General features: G+C 45.1%; 1 protein-coding gene across 2 annotated transcripts in view; it reads left to right on the top strand.

Moving 5' to 3' along the window:
* Positions 1–19,049, top strand: part of LOC143973622 (cytosolic phospholipase A2 gamma-like) — a 204,966-nt gene that overhangs the window by 43,300 nt on the left and 142,617 nt on the right. The window contains exon 1 of one of the 2 annotated variants that reach the window (XM_077474476.1): positions 2,869–2,917. The exons of the other annotated variant lie outside the window; for it this stretch is intronic. Within the exon in view, the coding sequence (XP_077330602.1) occupies positions 2,882–2,917 (36 nt within the window). The 5' untranslated portion in view covers positions 2,869–2,881. Of the gene's footprint in view, positions 1–2,868; positions 2,918–19,049 lie in introns of those variants that run through there. 2 annotated transcript variants of the gene reach the window in all.

The following is a 19,049-nucleotide window of genomic DNA, read 5'->3' as shown; positions in this document are numbered from 1 at the left end:
CCTGCGTGCCCTGACCGCAGTATACACCATTATATCCACCTATATAGCTAGCTATATTGCTCTTCTGTAATAGAGCTTGCAGTCAGTTGTAGGAGATTGTACCTGTTGTCTGCGTGCCCTGACCGCAGTATACACCGCTATATCCACCTACATAGCTAGCTATATTGCTCTTTTGTAATAGAGCTTGCAGTCAGTTGTAGGAGATTGTGCGTGCTGTCTGCGTGCCCTGACCGCAGAATACACTGTTATATCCACCTATATAGCTAGCTATATTGCTCTTTTGTAATAGAGCTTGCAGTCAGTTGTAGGAGATTGTGCGTGCTGTCTGCTACCCTGACCGCAGTATACACCGTTATATCCACCTACATAGCTAGCTATATTGCTCTTTTGTAATAGAGCTTGCAGTCAGTTGTAGGAGATTGTGCGTGCTGTCTGCGTGCCCTGACTGCAGTATACACTGCTATATCCACCTATATAGCTAGCTATATTGCTCTTTTGTAATAGAGCTTGCAGTCAGTTGTAGGAGTTTGTGCCTGTTGTCTACATGCCCTGACCGCAGTATACACCATTATATCCACCTATATAGCTAGCTATATTGCTCTTTTGTAATAGAGCTTGCAGTCAGTTTGTAGGAGATTGTGCCTGTTGTCTGCGTGCCCTGACCGCAGTATACATCGTTATATCCACCTATATAGCTCTTCTCTAATTGAGCCATCTGCCATCTGCAGGAGTTAGTGGGTGTTGTGTGCCTCCAGCACAATATACACTACCCAATTGCTGGTTTTCCACATCTCCCTTCAGGCCATTACCATGTCTGGAAGGCCAAGAAGGAGAGGCAGACAGGCACGAGCCGATAAAAGAGGGCAAGCATGCTCTGTGTCTAGAAACAACAGTGCTGGTCGTGGACGCGGTGCATCCTCATCATCAGCACGTGGCCATGGGACACGCTTGTCCTTCTTTTCGGCAGCTGGACATGTTGAGCCGCATCATGCCAAAGACTTGGTAGAGTGGATGACCAAGCCCTCTTCATCCTCCTCATCCTCTCTCACCCAGTATCAGGGTACTAGCAAAGCAGCTGCCAACACATCGTCTTCCCTCCTCTCAATGTCATCATCAGTGACTCCTTCCCTAGACCCACCATGTCCTCCTGAGGAGTCTCCTGAACTCTTTGAGCACAGTGTTGGGTACATACTTCAGGAGGATGCCAGTGTTTTGTAGGCTCTGATGATGATACTCAGCTAGTGGAAGGCAGTAGCGTGAGTGCAGAGAGAGGGGATGCTCAAGAAGGACAGCAATCTGGCAGTCATGTTTCACAAGCTGCAGCATACTGCCAGGTTTGCTCCAGTGATGAAGAGGGAGGGGATGATGAGGGCACTGACTCCACGTGGGTGCCTGGTAGGAGAGAGGAGGAGGAGGCACATGTCCAACAAGGCAGGATGCCCTCCGGGGGCCAGCTTAGGGGCAGCACACCGACTGAATCACACTGATAGTCCATTATTGGTCTTTAACCACTACAGCCCCGGACCAATAAACACCTTAAGGACCAGAGGTCTTTTTCCAATTTCGCACTGCGCTGCTTTAACTGGTAATTGCGCGGTCATGCAATATTGCACCCAAACGAAATTTGCGTCCTTTTCTTCCCACAAATAGAGCTTTCTTTTGATGGTATTTGTTTTTTGTTTTTTTTTATCACAATAAAGTTTATTAGAAAGAATGAGGTAAATACAAAGGGTATAAGCGTCACAGAAAATGTATAACAGTAAGGAACTTATGGACATTGAGATTGGTCAAAAAAGAAAAAATCTTAGTAGTGAATCATATGAAGACAGTCACATATGAAAGTAGATTATTACAACTATTATATAAGTATGAAGGGGGGTGAATGTGATCATACCATCGTGATGTAATAGTCTGGATACGAATGGGTTGGTAGTTCGGATAACTTGGTAAAAAGTAAATACAACAAAGAAAGGCATGTATTGTTCAATATAACGAAACTTTCCCAATAATATTCTGTTACAGAAAAAAAGAAACAGTTACGTTTACACATCATGTTATGAGATTACGGTAGAATTGTGTCTTGCAAAAATTACGCCAGGGTTCCCACATTTGCCTAAATTGAATAATAGAGCCCTGTTTAATAGCGATAATTTCTTCCATATCATAGATATGATGTACTTTACGGAGCCAGTCTCTAGTTGAGGGTAGAGAGCGTGAGTTCCAATGTAGTGGGATCAAATTTTTGGCTGCGTTGAGGAAATGTCTGATCAAGGATTTTTTATATGTTCTATATGAAAGGTTGTTTATGTGCAATAGACACCAAGCTGCGTTAAGGATTGTGTGTGAGCCTGTAATATGGTTGGTCCAGTATCGGATTTGATTCCAAAAGGGTCTCAAAAGTGTGCAGTTCCACCAAAGGTGTAGGAAGGAGCCCGTTTCGGAACCACATCTCCAACAGATTCTGGAGTGCTGCTGGGACCAGTTGTATTTGGTGAGAGGTGTAATGTACCATTGTGTGCAAATCTTATAAGAGATTTCTTGCATTTTTGTACTGAGTGCACATTTGTGTGTGAAGAAATTTGCTTTTTCCCATTGTTTTGTGGAGAATTGGGTATTGAGATCTTTTTCCCATTTGAGTTTATATTTGTCTCTTTCAGTTTTATTTTGACAAAGAAGCCATTTGTATAGTGTAGAGGTTGTTTTTCTGGTTGGTGTTTTCTTTAAGCATATGAGTTCAAATGTGGACATGGGTCTAAGGATCTGGTCTTTGTGTTTGTTGTTGGTAATGAAGTCATGTATTTGCATGTATGACCATTCTGATAAGGGGTGTGTTGGGAGTGTTTTGTTTAGTTCCTGTCTAGATTTCAGTTTGTTATTATGGATGCAGTGTGTTACTAGTAGAGGATCAGAAGGAAAGGTAGTGTACATCTTTGGGTTGTTAAGACCGGGAATGAAATCTGGGTTATTGGCTAGTGTCGAAAGGGGTCCCATGTCTGTGGATAATCCTAGCGGGACAGCAACTTTTTTAAATATTTTGAGTGTATTGTTAATAGTGGGATGTTGTTTGATTGAGAGGGGGAGGTTTAAGTATTTAGTCCATGGGAGATGTGGTATGTCCAAGGTGGAGTGGGCTTTCTCTAGGTTTACCCAGTCCTTGTGGTTTGCATGGCAATGCCAGTCTATAATTCTGGATAATTGTGCAGCCTGGCAATATTTTCTGAAATCTGGAAGTCCGATCCCACCCTCTTGTTTTAATCTATAAAGGTATGTAAGTTTGATGCGTGGTTTTTTTATTTGCCCACAGAAAGTTTCTTTGTATGCGGGAGAGACGTGTGAAGAAAAACTCGGGTAGCTCTATTGGGAGGGTATGAAATAGGTATAATAGTCTTGGCAGGATCGCCATTTTTAAAATTGCAGCCCTGCCAAACCATGAAAATTTCCCTTTCGTCCATTTTTTTAGGTCTGTTTCTATTTTTGTCAGGAGAGGGTGGAAATTGAGTAAGTATAAAGAATTAGGGTCTTGGGAGAGATGTATCCCTAGATAAGTCAGGGAGTTTGGTTCCCATTTAAATGGGCAATTGGATTTTGTTAATTTTTCGGTTTGTGCATCTAAATTCAAAACCAGGGCCTCACATTTTTTTTGATTAATTTTAAAATTGGAAAGATGGTTAAAGTCCTGGAATGTTTTCAATAGGTTGGGAATTGATATATGTGGTTGTGTGATGTAAAAGAGCAGGTCATCTGCATACGCTGCTATTTTGTATTCTCTGTTCTGAACCTTGACTCCGTGGATCGCTTCTTGTTTGTTTATGGTTCTGATTAGGGGTTCGATCGACAGGATGAAGAGTAGGGGTGAGAGTGGACAACCCTGTCTTGTACCGTTTTTGATAGAAACTTTTTTTGATAGTGAGCCATTCACTTTGATGTTTGCACTAGGGTTCGCATAAATAGCATGCATCCATTTCATTAGGTTTTGTCCAAATCCCACATATTCACATACTTTAAACATGAAGTCCCACGCGACTCGGTCGAAGGCCTTCTCCGCATAAGTTGACAAGAGAAGGCCTCCGACTCCCTCCCTCTTCATCCTGTGGATCAGATTAATGGACTTAGTAGTGTTATCCTTTGCCTCACGATTGGGCATAAAACCCACCTGCTCAGGTCCAATAAGCTTATTTAGCAGTGGTCTCAGTCTGTTGGCAATAATTTTAGTTAAAATTTTGAGGTCTAGGTTGAGGAGTGATATGGGTCTATAGTTCGTGCAATCTGAGGGATCTTTGTTAGGCTTGGGTATGACTGTTATGTGGGCTGCTAAAAATTCACTGGAAGGTCTACTACCTAAGGTAATTGAGTTAAATGCAGTGGCTAGATGTTCTGATAAAGTGTGGTCAAAGATTTTGTAGTATTGGGCCGTCAGGCCGTCTGGACCGGGGCTTTTCCCGTTTGTCAGGTCGTGGATAGTTTTAGAGACTTCGGCTGTGGTAATCGGTGTTTCTAGGGTGTCCGTATCAGCTAGAAGTAAAGATGGCATTGTACATTCCGTTAAATAAGAGATGATTGCTTGATCTCTAGTGGTGAAGCCTGGTTGCATCCTTGTTTGTGTTGGTATGTTATATAAAGTTGAGTAGTAATAGTGGAATGTGTCTGCTATTCTTCTGGTGTCATGGGTAATAGAGCCATGTCTGGTGTGTATCTTGTAGATATTGTTTGAATTCATAGTGTCTTTAAGTGCTCTCGCTAGTAATCTCCCTCCCTTATCCCTGTGTTCGTAATACAGGGATTTTTGGAAGAATAAATTCCGTTTAGTTTTATTATCAAGCAGGTCTTGGAGTTCTTTCCTGGCTGATGTAAGTTCTGCTAGGCCTGAAAGGGCTAGGGATCTTTTGTGTGTTAGTTCAAGTCTGTAAATTTTTTGGTCTAGGTCAGTTATATGTTTTTCTTTCTCCTTCTTTTTTCTAGCCCCCCATCTGATCAGTTCTCCTCTTATGACGCTTTTGTGAGCTTCCCAAACCATTATTGGGAAGGTTTCACGAGAAATGTTCTCAGAGAAATAATCTTTTAATGTTTTGAGGATCTGGGCCTGAACAGCTGGGTCCGCCAGAAGTGAAAGGTTTAGCCTCCAATTAAAGGAGGAGGGATGGTTGTTGTAGAGGTTAAGTTGAGATGCAATTGGAGCATGGTCTGAAAAACCAATAGATCCAATTTTAACCTTTGTCAAATTTTGTATATCTCTTTGTGTGATGTAGAGGTGATCAATTCTGGTATATCTGTTGTGGACTGAGGAATAGAACGTAAAGTCCCTTCCTGTGGGATGCAGTGATCTCCATGTGTCAATGAGAGCAAGAGATTGTAAGAGACTTTTGATTTTTTTTAAGGTGGAGTAAGCTATACTTGATTTGCCAGAGGAGGTGTCAAGGTGTGGTTCTAATGGGATGTTGAAGTCTCCTCCCAGGATTATACATCCCTCCGCGAAGCCTTTAAGTTCGTCTACTACTAGTTTACAAAAAGTTACGTGGGAGGAGTTAGGGAAATATACGTTTGCCAGGGTGATCGGCTTGTTGCCTAATGTCCCTTTCAAGAATAGGTATCTACCTTCAGGGTCAATTAGTTGGTGGTGGACATCTAATTTAAAGTTCTTGTTTATGAGGATTGAGACTCCTTTTGTTTTAGCCTGTGGGTTTGTAGCATGAAATGCTCGTGTGAAAAGGTTGTTTGTCAGTTTGGGAACTTGTGAGCTTTTGAAATGTGTTTCTTGTAAGAATATTATCTGCGGGTTGCTTTTTTTGAGTTCATGTAATAATGTATGCCTTTTCGTGGGAATGTTTAAGCCATTAACATTGTGTGATATTATGGTGGGTGAATTGCCCAGTTCTAGATAAGCCATAATTAACAACTGGAAGTTAAGAAAGTAGAGGGAAGGAGATAAAGAGGGGGGAGGGGGGTTTGACTAAGAAAAGAATATAAGGGTGGGGAGGGAAAGAAGGAGGTTGAGCTACAGGAGAAAGGAGAGGGAGAAAATTCAGAAAGTAAGATAGGAGTGTTAACGTAGGTGACGTAAACGTTGCAACAATCGTCTTTACGTCTGTATATTTGTGAGAAGATACTTATAAAAGGATAAGATCCGTAAGTATGTATAGTAAAAAGAAACGTTTCTCTGTGGGAGCGTGGCGTGGACCCACTGAGAGCAAATACCTATAGATAATTACTAGATAAGTAACAACAATAAGTAAACAAAACTGTTAAATGTCATGAAAATAACCAGGAGAGCAACGGCTCTCAATTAGAAAAAGAAAATGTCAGATCCGGGAGGACGAATAGCTCAGAGCCCTGAGCCACACTACTGGTCCTGAAGACAAAAAGGTTAGCCTGTGGGTTAAGCGTATGCAAAAACAAAGGGTCATAGTAGCAAGTTATTTTGATGTAGATAGGGTCATTTCCTTACAGGCTTAAAGTAGGGGTGGACCCTCTAAGTCAATATAGGTGAAGGATTGTAGAGATCTATAGTTCCTGTAGGATTGGAAAACACTGTGTTCAAACTATCAGTTCGATTGATCTCTTAGGTGAAAGTGGTCGACCGTATCCGGGCTTTGGAAAGTTGGATGTTTAATAGTGTCCCGATGCCGATGCATAGAAAAAAAGAAAGAAAAATGAAAAATGAAAAGGACAATCTTTACCTTGTAAGCTGGTTGAAAAGCTATGTGTAGTTGATGGAGTGTCGCAAAGGAACTTCGTGTAAGTCGATGCGTCTTCAGCAAGGGTAGCAGAAGTGACGGCCATCTGGGTGTCATTGCTCCGGTGGTCTGGTGGTGTTCTTCAGGTTGGTGTAGGAATCCTCGGTAAGGTTCCTGAGCTTAGTTTGTAAAGACAGGAAAAAATAAATTCACTTATTTGTGTTAGACAGCATAGAAAGTATGTGAGAGAGTTTGCATATCCTTTTATGGTATGGTGCTGCCATCTTGTGGTTGAAGCAAAAAAGGTCATGTTTGTAAGGAAAAAAAAATTAAAACATGTTGCCAAAGTTACGCTATGGCTATGGAAAACGTTTAATCACAATTATTCCTAATAAATCAGTAAGTCCAGGTCTTCGGATCAGTAAATTGCATGTTGGCTTCAGCGGCTGTCTCTGAGTTTACTAGATTTGTGCGGTGGGGTGGAGAGATTAAAGTTATCATAGAGTTTCTGTTTCTTTCCGCCCAAACCTTTTACAAATGGCGATTTACTTGGTGAGATTCGCAAAGGGGAGGCTTGAGAGGTAACCGGGGGAGGAAGCTTGAATTCCTGGTACCATTCTGGTAATTCTATTTGATCGATTTGTAAGAAATTACAAAAAGCGGGTAGCTCATCTGGTGTGCGCAGCATGTGGGTTTTTCCGTTATAGGAGACCTGTATGGCGAAGGGAAATTTCCATCTATACAGTACTCCTTTTTCTCTGAGGACATCAAGCAATGGTTTGACAGCCCTCCTATTTCTCAGCGTGATAGAAGAGAGGTCTTGGAACAGTTGAATTGATGTGTCATTGAAAAAAATCTGGTCATTTTGTCTCGCTTTCTGGAGGATTTCTTCCTTCAGTGTAAAACTTGTGAGACAGCAAATGATATCACGAGGTGGAGCAGGTTCAGGAGCTCTAGGTCGGAGCGCCCTGTGTGCTCTGTCGAATTCTATGGGGGATTCTTGGGGCCTTTCTAGCAGCTTGTTGAAAACTGAGCAGAGTACTGATCTGATTTGGTCAGGGGCGATCGTCTCCGGTATTCCTCTGACTCTAATATTTGATCTCCGTCCCCTGTTGTCCAAGTCCTCTAAATGTCTATTGACGTTTATCAGATGCAGGGATTGCTGTTGTGAGACTTCCTCTAGCCTTTGGAGAGCCCTGTCCCTCTGCTTGCCTGCTCTCTCCCCTGCCGCCATTTGCTCTGTCAGCATTAGTAAGTCTGCTTTAAGGTCTGTTATGGCCGTGGAGAAAGACGATTTAATGTCTGCAGCTATCTCCATCATTGCAGCGTGTGTAAGAGGGTGGTCTGGAGGGGAAGAGTGTCTTACCAGCTCCTCGGAGTTCGCCAGGGATTCTGTGTCAAAGTCCTCTTCCTCCTCCTCCCTCGTGTCAGCCTGCGCCATATTGGCTTCCGCTGGGCCTCTCCTTCCTTGTCCCTGGGACAGAAAAATGTCGGGGATCGCCTTGTTTTTAGAGGCTCCCGGTGTCCTCGGGTGGTTGTGCTGGGGTCCCCCCTTGGAGAGTCTGCCCATGGTGCGTTGTGTCGTCCCTGGTTGCTGTGAAAGCCGTTGCTCTGTACCGGAGCTCCGTCTCAAGCTTCCATCACCCTCGTGCGCCAGGCCACGCCCCCGTCCTTTTTTTTTGCTGCTGGCCATGTTATTGAGCCACAATCAGGGATGAGCTTTATGTTCGACTCGAGTATTGGCTGTTCGACAGTTCACTGAACAACAAACAATTTTGAGTGTTTGCGGCAAATTCGAAAGCCGCGGAACACCCTTTAAAAGTCTATGTGAGAAATCAGAAGTGCTCATTTTAAAGGCTTATATGCAAGTTATTGTCGGAAAAAGTGTTTGGGGACCTGGGTCCTGCCCCAGGGGACATGTATCAATGCAAAAAACTGTTTTTAAAAAAAATGATTTTAATAATGCTTAAAGTGTGTGGGGTACCCCCAAAAATCCACAGCAGACCCTTATCCGAGCCCGCAACCTGGCAGGCTGCAGGAAAAGAGGGGGGCGAGAGAGCGTCCCCCCTCCTAAACCTTACCAGGCCACATGCCCTCAACATTGGGAGGGTGCTTTGAGGTAGCCCCTCAAAGCACCTTGTCCCCATGTTGATGGGAAGAAGGACCTCATCCCCACAACCCTTGCCCAGTGGTTGTGGGGGTCTGCGGACGGGGTGCTTATCAGAATCTGGAATCCCCCTTTAACAAGGGGACCCCCAGATTCCAGCCCTCCATGTGTGAATTGGTAATGGGGTACATATGTACCCCTACCACTTCACAAAAAAAGTGGCAAAAGGTTAAAAAAGACAAAAGACAGTTTTTGACAAGTCCTTTATTAAATTCTTCTTCTTTGCGCTTCTTCTTTCATCTTCTTTCTTCTGGTCTTCCTTCCATGTTGTTCTTCTTCTCCACCTTCTTCTTCATCTTCTTCTTCTTCATCTTCTTATTCCTTCGCTCTTCTTGTCCCGCATCTTGCTCCGGGATCTTCTCTGCGCCCTCCGCACGATCCGCCTTTGTAGGAGTCTTCAGTAGTGTGACGCTCCACTTCTTCTGCCACTTCTTAAATAACATCTGATGACCCCACCCTCCTCTGATGCACGGGGACTTCCCTATGGCTTTCCCCGTGTTGTCAGTGGGGGCGGGGTCATGGTGGTTTACGTAAACAGGTGACTCCCTGCCCCCATCTGAACCCTACTGTACCTCCAGTCCTCTCAAAAACCTGCAATGAGAGGAATGAAGGTATAGCAATAGGTGTCAAAAGTGCTTGCAGCCAATCTGCTAGCAGTACACCACCAGTTGATTTCAGTAGGCAAGTTTTCCTACTCCAGTTGTTGAACCGTAAAAAGAAACTTGTTCCCAGCCATCCGCATGCTCAGCGTCGAATTGCTAGTTTAGCCAAACTGCTAGCACTGCAGCTGCTGGCTTTTCAGCTGGTAGACACTGCCCCCTTTCGTGAATTTGAGGAATGTGCTGTACTACAGTGGAAGGTTAAAAAAAAGCCATTTCTTTTTGCGTAAGGCCATTCCAGCTCTCTACCGCCATGTGGAAGGCAATGTTTTGGCATAGTTGGACAGGGCGTTCAGCAGTAAGGTTCATATTAACAATGACTCATGGCCCAGCAGGCAAGGGCAGAATGCAGGACAGAGTTCAGTATTGGAGCTTGTTCAGCCACCATGCCTCCAAAAAGCTAGTGGTGAGTCTGCCACAACATCTGCATGTTCCCCTCCCTCCTCTTTTTCTTCCTCTATGGCCTCTTCTGTATAATTGTCCTCTGAACCAGCAGTGCTCCATAAGCGCTCAAGGGGCTATGCAAGCAATCAGGAAAAAAAGATGCCATGCAGTGCTTGAGTTGGTCTGCCTAGAGGCTGGGGCAGAGATCCTGTCAGCTCTGCAGGGGTAGGCTCAGAGGTGGTTGGCACCACACCAGCTTCAGCCAGGAATGGTTGTATGGGACAATGGCACCAAACTCCCCTCTGCCCTCCGACAGGGACATTTGACCCATGTTTCATGTTAGGCACATGTCCTAAATTTGGTGGTGCAGCGTTTCTTGACCAGGTACCCAGGCTTACAGGATCTCCTGAGACAGCCCAGAAAAGTCTGTGGTCCTTTCCACTGGTCATACAATTCCAGTGCTTGGCTGACTGACATTCAAAGGGAATGCAACTTGCCCACCAACCGCCTCATTTGTGACATGCCCACCAGGTGGAACTCAACGTTGCAATGCTGCAGCAGCTGCACACACAGCAAAGGGCCATCAATGAGTACCTGTGAGAGTATTGCACAAGGACAGGGTCAGGGGAGCTTGGCTTCTTTTTGCCACACCAGTGGCTACTGATCGAGGATGCGTGCGCTGTCCCGTCACATAGCATGCACCAGTGACACTGTAGTTCTAGTCTTCCTGCTGGAGCACATTCATGGAATCATGGACAGGGCTTCATGGAATCGTGGACAGGGCACTGGGTCCACCAAACACACAGGAAGAAGAGGAGGAGGACGATTACACGCAGCAGTCTTTAAGGGATGGTTTTCAGTCCCCAGAAACGCAAGGAATTGTACTTGGCTGGGAGGAGGTAGTTACGGATAATGTGATCCTTAGTGACCCAAAGGACTCATAATTGAATGCCTCTGAAAACTTGTTGCATGGCCTCCATGATTCTGACCCTGGGATTCATGGTATCAAGGAGAGGGATCATTACTGGCTGGAAACCCTTTTTGATCCAGGTTACAAGGGCAAGGTTGCAAAACTCACCCTGCTTTCACAGAGGGAGCAGAGGATGAAACATCTTCATGAGACTTTGAAGAAAAGTTTGTGTAATGCATTTCCAGACCCCGGGAGGTTACAATTTCCTGGTCCTGGACAACGTGTAGCTGAGGCTTCGGTCAGGCACAGAAGGAGCGGTGGAGAAGGTGGCCGGCTGACCGATGCTTCTCTGCTTGGTTCCAGCAACCATAGCCAACCATAGCCAGTGTCTGCATTATATGGTGCAGAAATAGATAGGGGCAAAAGCAGACTTTGAGACCTTTCCAATAGAACATCCACTGGGTTACTGGGTCTTGAGGATGGACCACTGGCCAGAACTTGCTCAATATGCAATTGAGCTATTGGCCTGTCCTGCATCCAGCATGCTTTCCAAACACACATTCAGTGTTGCTGGAGGGTTTGTAATTGATCAAAGTGTGCATCTGTCCACAGACTCTGTTGATAGGCTCACATTTATAAAAATGAATTAGTCCTGGATCTGCAGCTATCAAGCACCTGATTCTGATGTAACTAATTGAATTTGCTATGGATCTGGGATCCCTTGAAGATTACCTATGCTGCCTGTCCTATTCCTCAATCATGATGATGCTAGCTTCCAACAATATTTTTGATTTAGGGCACCACCACCACTCAAGGCCTGTCCATACCAGGCCCTTTGGGTCTGGTAGAGATTTTAAGGGGAACCCCCCAACAATTTTTTTCTTTTTTAAATTGGCATGGGGTCCCTCCAAAATCCAGACCCTTATCTGAGCAGGCAACCTGGCAGGCCAGAGGAAAAGGGGGGGTGAGAGATCACCCCCCTTCTGAACCATACCAGGCCACATGCCCTCAACATGGGGAGGGTGCTTTGGGGTCCCGTGACAATGTAAACAAAGAAAGAATTTTCTCCTGTGCTCATGAAGGCGTTTGTTGATATAAAATGGTAGTACTTTCAAAGGAAGAGATAAATTAAAAGAAGATCATGTGAATCCCGCTGCCTAAACTGTCCAGGGGTGGTCTGAAGTAAGCCAAGTGTAAGAAATAGATGGAAGGTGTGTGATCCAGTACATTGATCAAGATGTTAAGGTTTATTCATGAAAAAAGGGGGGGGGGGTTGAATGCATTCAGAAAGTATCTACGTGTTCATAAAATCAGGTTGCAAGTATACACAATAAATCAGCAAAATAGACATGCCCATGCAAGGGCAAGTGCTAAGGTTTGGCTGACGTGTTTTGAGGAAAAAACTCTCTTCATCAGAGCCTTGTAGAATGACAAGATAGGTCTGTATAGTGTTGTGGATCAAACATGCAGGGGACTGGCTGGTTGGGAGGAGTGACACATGTTAAGTGATGATTTCTCCTATGCTCCAGGTTTGTCCACATCCCACTGCTGTAAATGTCATAAAGAGATGTCATTTATATGTTTCTTAAGGCAGTTCAATGTGTATCTGTTGATTGTGCCTGCATTCAGGTTTACAAAAAGGATGCAGCCTGCATGCATGTGTTTGGGAACAGGAGACAGTTGCTTCTGTAAGGAAGCTAGGTAACTCCAAACAGAAAGTGGTCTTGTGTTGCAATGAGGATATTAGCTGTCTCCATCCATGTGAGACATGATTGAACTGCCATCCATGATACACATTGAACTGCCAATAAGAAAATATGAATTTATCTCTTTATGACATTTAGAGCGGTGGGATATGGACAAACCTGGAGCATAGGAGAACTCATCACTTAACATGTGTCACTCCTCCCAATCAGCCACTCCCCTGTGTGTTTGATCCACAAAACTATGTAGACCTCTCTTGTCGTTCTACAAGGATCTGAAGAGGGTTTTTTCCTCGAAACACGTCAAAAAACGTTAGAACTTGCCCTTGCATGGGCATGTCTATTTTTCTGATTTAATGTGTATACTTTTAACCTTATTTTATGAACACGTAGATACTTTCTGTAGGGTTTCAACCCCCTCCCCCCCCCCTTTTTTTCATGAATAAACCTTAACATCTTGATCAATGTACTGGATAACGTGCCTTCCATCACTTTCTTACACTTTGCTTTGGGGTCCCCCAAAGCACCTTGCCCCCATGTTGATGGGGACAAGGGCCTCATCCCCACAACCCTTGACCGGTGGTTGTGGGGGTCTGCAGGTGGGGGGCTTATCGGAAACTGTAAGCCTCCTTTAACAAGGGTGCCCCCAGATCCCTCCTCCTATGCGAATAGGTGTGGGATACCCATTCAAAAGGGGAGGGCGGGATCTGTTGAGGGCATGGAGCCTGGTATGGCTCAGGAAAGGACGCTCTCGTTCCCCCTTTTCCTGTGGCCTGCCAGGTTGCATGCTTGGATAAGGGTCTGGTATGGATTTTGGGGTGGACTCCCACACCATTTTTTTTATTTGATGCAGGGTGGATTTTAGGAGGGACCCCCTCGCCATTTTAAAAATAAATAAATTGGCGTGGAGTTCCCCTTAATATCCATACCAGACCTTAAGGGCCTGGTATAGAATGGAGGGGGAAACCAACACTGTTTTTTTCAATGATTTTTTATGTATATTTTTCCAGGAGCTGGCAATACAATACAACCACAAGTAGTTTTAAATGACATTTGTTTCTTTAGAAATGACATTTTGCTGCTGTACTATTTTAAACATGGGGAAAATGCATCACTTTACAGGCAGACTAAGGGAACCCCCATAGGAACAATATTTAAAGGAATATTTCATTTTTATTGTTTCACTTTAAACATTATTAAAGCAGAGTTCCACCCAACAGTGGAACTTCCGCTCATTTATTTCCTCCCCCCTCTGGTGCCACAATTGGCACCTTTGGGATGGAGGGGGGACAGGATACCTCCTTTTCCCACAGCCACGGATATTGATGTCACAGCTCGGCTCCCTCCTCTTCCCTCCTCCTTCCCCTGTCGCTGGGCCAGTAAGAGAGAGGAGCGGAGTTTCGTGCATGCACAGTATAGTTCCCAGTGTGAAGCCGCAAGGCTACACTGCCAGGTTCTCTTACCCACAATGGTGGCGGCAGCACCCGACCACTGATAGAAACATCAGCTGCGGTGCCGACATTGCTGGACTCCAGGATAGGTAAGTATCCTTTTATTAAAAGCCAACAGCTGCAGTATGTGTAGCTGCTGGTTTTTAATTTTTGCAACGGTGGGAGGACCTCCACTTTAAAATCACTGCTCCTGAAAAAACATCAATTTTAAAACTTTTTTTTGCATTGATACATGTCCCCTGGGACAGGACCTGGGTCCCCAAACACTTTTTGTGGTAATAACTTGCATATAAGCCTTAAAAATTAGGACTTTTGATTTTTCATGTTCGTGTTCCATAGATTTTAATGGTGTTTGCACAAATTTTTTGCATGTTCTGCCGCAAACCAAACCGGGGGGAGTCCGGCTCATCCCTACAGATCAGCTGTAGCTGTTAAAGAGGAAGTTAAAGAGGAAGTAAACCCCTGATGGGTTTACTTCTTCTTTGTCTCCCTGCAAAGGTAAATCATAATGGGCTACTATGCATCCCGATGTCACCGCTGTCCCCTGTAGTACGGAGCGTCCATCTTCTTCTGGGTATCGCTGCTCTGGCCACTCACAGCGCTGGAGCAGCGATGACGTCACTCCCACGACATGCGCACGGAAGCCACCAATAACGGCATATTGCCGCTAGCAGCAGCATACTGCTAACGCCGATAGTGCGCCTGCACGCCGCTGTCTGCGGCGCATGCGCCGTAGACAGTGGTGCCTGTCTTTTAGGTTTAGGAGATATTTCTTGGACTTACAGGTAAGCCTTAATCTAGGCTTACCCATAGGTCAAAGTGGTTTGTAAGGGTTTACAACCACTTTAACTCTTCAGTTTCCCACTCCTTGTCATGCTGGTTGGTGGCTGTACCTATACAGTTTGAAACTGCTGATTCCTTCCTGCTATGACAGGGCATGGGGGGGGGGGGACTGCAGGGTCTCCCATGCACCTTGGGCACATCTGCAGTAGGGATGAGCTTCAAGTTCGACTCGAACATTGCCTGTTGGCCTGTTCAGCGAACAGTGAACAATTTGGGCTGTTCGCAGCAAATTCGAAAAGCCGGAACACCCTATACAAGTCTATGGGAGAAATCTAAAGTGCTCATTTTAAAGGGTAATATACAAGTTACTTTCCTAAAAAGTGTTTGGGGACCCGGGTCCTGCCCCAGGGGACATGGATCAATGCAAAAAAAAGTTTTAAAAACGGCCGTTTTTTCAGGAGCAGTGATTTTAATAATGATTAAAGTGAAACAATAAAAGTGTAATATTCCTTTAAATTTCGTAGCTGGGGGGTATCTATAGTATGCCTGTGAAGGGGCGCATGTTTCCTGTGCTTAGAACTGTCCCTGCACAATGTGTCATTTGTGCAGGAAAAAAAGTCTTTTAAAATCACTTGCGGCTATTGTCGGGTCCCGTAATACAGAGAACACTCAATGAGTGTTCTCTGCATTAGCCGACAATTCATTCATTCATTGATAAAAAAAAAAAAAAAAACGTGGGGGTTCCCCTAAATTCAATTACCAGGCCCTTCAGGTCTGATATGGATATTAAGGGGAACCCCGTGTCAAATTTTAAAAAAAAATTGACGTGGGGGTCCCCCTAAATATCCATAACCAGACCCTTCAGGTCTGATATGGATATTAAGGGGAACCCCGCATCAAATTTAAAAAAAAATTGACGTGGGGGTCCCCCTAAAAATCCATATCAGACCCTTTATCCGAGCACGCAACCTGGCAGGCCACAGGAAAAGAGGGGGGGACGAGAGAGCGGCCCCCCCTCCCTCCTGAACCGTACCAGGCCACATACCCTCAACATTGGGAGGATGCTTTGGGGGTCTGTGACCCCTCAAAGCACCTTGTCCCCATGTTGATAAGGACAAGGGCCTCATCCTCACAACCCTGGCCGTTGGTTGTGAGGGTCTGCGGGCGGGGGGCTTATCAGAATCTGGAAGCCCCCTTTAACAAGGGGACCCCCAGATCCTGCCCCCCCCCTGTTTGAAATGGTAAGGGGGTACAACAGTACCCCTACCATTTCACAAAGAAAGTGTTAAAATGGTTAAATAAAACAAACACACTTTTGAAAAATTTCTTTATTAAAAATAAAAAAAATAAAAAAAAGATTCCAGCGGTGCTAATCCACTCTTGCTATCCAGCGACGGGTCTCCGGGGTCCAGCGATGGATGATCATATCCAGCGACGGGAGATCTCTCAGTCCAGCGCTGTCCATACATCCTTCTTCTGTCTCCACTCCGGAGACACTGCAGAGATCCCAGCACTGACGTTTCTTATATTAGGAGGGCCGGGCCACTCGTCACCTGACCCCGCCCCTCTGACGCTGTAGAGGGAAGCCAGGCCCCGCCCCCTCTGATGTAACGGAAACCTGCGTTACATCAGAGGGGGCGGGGTCACCCACACGTCACTGGGGAACCCCTGGCTTCCCTCTACAGCGTCAGAGGGGCGGGGTCAGGTGACGAGTGGCCCCGCCCTCCTAATATAAGAAACGTCAGCGCTGGGATCTCTGCAGTGTCTCCGGAGTGGAGACAGAAGAAGGATGTATGGACAGCGCTGGACTGAGAGATCCCCCGTCGCTGGATATGATCATCCATCGCTGGACCCCGGAGACCCGTCGCTGGATAGCAAGAGTGGATTAGCACCGCTGGAATCTTTTTTTTATTTTTTTTATTTTTAATAAAGGAATTTTTCAAAAGTGTGTTTGTTTTATTTAACCATTTTGACACTCTCTTTGTGAAATGGTAGGGGTACTTTTGTACCCCCTTACCATTTCAAACAGGGGGGGCGGGATCTGGGGGTCCCCTTGTTAAAGGGGGCTTCCAGATTCTGATAAGCCCCCCGCCCGCAGACCCTCACAACCAACGGCCAGGGTTGTGAGGATGAGGCCCTTGTCCTTATCAACATGGGGACAAGGTGCTTTGAGGGGTCACAGACCCCCAAAGCATCCTCCCAATGTTGAGGGTATGTGGCCTGGTACGGTTCAGGAGGGAGGGGGGGCCGCTCTCTCGTCCCCCCCTCTTTTCCTGCGGCCTGCCAGGTTGCGTGCTCAGATAAAGGGTCTGATATGGATTTTTAGGGGGACCCCCACGTCAATTTTTTTTTAAATTTGATGCGGGGTTCCCCTTAATATCCATATCAGACCTGAAGGGTCTGGTTATGGATATTTAGGGGGACCCCCACGTCAATTTTTTTTTAAATTTGACACGGGGTTCCCCTTAATATCCATGTCAGACCTGAAGGGCCTGGTAATTGAATTCAGGGGAACCCCCACGCTTTTTTTTTTTTTTATCAATGAATGAATGAATTGTCGGCTAATGCAGAGAACACTCATTGAGTGTTCTCTGTATTACGGGACCCGACAATAGCCGCAAGTGATTTTAAAAGACTTTTTTTCCTGCAGAAATGACACTTTGTGCAGGGACAGTTCTAAGCACGGGAAACATGCTCCCCTTCACAGGCATACTATAGATACCCCCCAGCTACGAAATTTAAAGGAATATTACACTTTTATTGTTTCACTATAATCATTATTAAAATCACTGCTCCTGAAAAAACGGCCGTTTTTAAAACTTTTTTTTGCATTGATCCATGTCCCCTGGGGCAGGACCCGGGTCCCCAAACACTTTTTAGGACAGTAACTTGCATATTACCCTTTAAAATGAGCACTTTAGATTGTGAACGTTCGAGTCCCATAGACTTTAATAGGGTTCTAAAGTTCACACGAAATTTAGGTCTGTTCGCAGGTTCTGGTGCGAACCGAACAGGGGGGTGTTCGGCTCATCCCTAATCTGCAGTGCCAGATGGCCCTGGCATAAGGGATGATTAGGGTGTGCCCAGTGCAGAGTACCGTTACATGAAGCTACTGCTAACTGCTTTGGCATTGACTTGTGGATAGGGATGAGCCGAACACCACCAGAACTTTCGAACGGACCCCAAATCCGTATGAACGTTAGAACCCCATTGAAGTCTATGGGACTCGAACGTTCGAAATTAAAAGTGCTAATTTTAACGGCTAATATGCAAGATACTGTCCTAAAAAGGGTTTGGGGACCCGGGTCCTGTCTCAGGGGACATGGGTCAATGCAAAAAAAACTTTTAAAAACTGCAGTTTTTTCGGGAGCACTGATTTTAATGACGATTAAAGTGAAAAAAAAGTGAAATATTCCTTTAAATATGGTGCCTGGGGGTGTCTGTAGTATGCATGTGAAGTGCCACGTGTTTCCCGTGTTTAGAACAGTCCCTGCACAAAATGACATTTAACGGAAATAACATCATTTAAAACTGCTTGCGCTTTTAATGTTATATCTGGTTCCTGCAATATGGTTGAAAATCATTGAGAAAAATGGCATGGGTAGCCCTCCCTGCCCATTACCAGCCCCTTTGGGTCTTGTACGCATATTAAGGGGAACCCCGTACCCATATTAAAAAAAGGAAATGCGTGTGGCCCCCAGGCCCTATATACTCAGAACAGCAGTATACAGGCGGTGCAAACAAGACAGGGACTGTGTAGGTTTGTTGTGTTAAGTTGAATCTGTTTGTAATTTTCAACTGGTACATTTTTAAAGTGTAGCTCCAGTCCAAAAAACTATTTTTAAGCTTTTTGGAAAACATAGGGAAGGGTTATCACCCCTGTATAATTTGTTTTGCTGTCCGTCTTTTTCAGAGCACGCGGACAGCACACACAATCTCCTACCGCTGACTGCAAGCTCTATTTAAAACGAGCAAGATAGTTTGCTATACAGGTGGATATAGCGGTGTATACTGCGTTCAGAGCACGCAGACAGCACACACAATCTCCTAACACTGACTGAAAGCTCTATTTAAAACGAGCAAGATAGTTTGCTATACAGGTGGATATAGCGGTGTATACTGCGTTCAGAGCACGCAGACAGCACGCACAATCTCCTAACACTGACTGAAAGCTCTATTTAAAACGAGCAAGATAGTTAGCTATATAGGTGGATATAGCGGTGTATACTGCGTTCAGAGCACGCAGACAGCACACACAATCTCCTAACACTGACTGAAAGCTCTATTTAAAACGAGCAAGATAGTTAGCTATATAGGTGGA

Source organism: Lithobates pipiens, unplaced genomic scaffold, assembly GCF_037356315.1.
Source record: "Lithobates pipiens isolate NorthernLeopardFrog02 unplaced genomic scaffold, aLitPip1_a1.2 Scaffold_87, whole genome shotgun sequence".
NCBI classification, from domain to species: Eukaryota; Metazoa; Chordata; class Amphibia; order Anura; family Ranidae; genus Lithobates; species Lithobates pipiens.
Note: the sequence above shows the minus strand (reverse complement) of the source record. Positions and strands in the feature narration are given on the sequence as shown.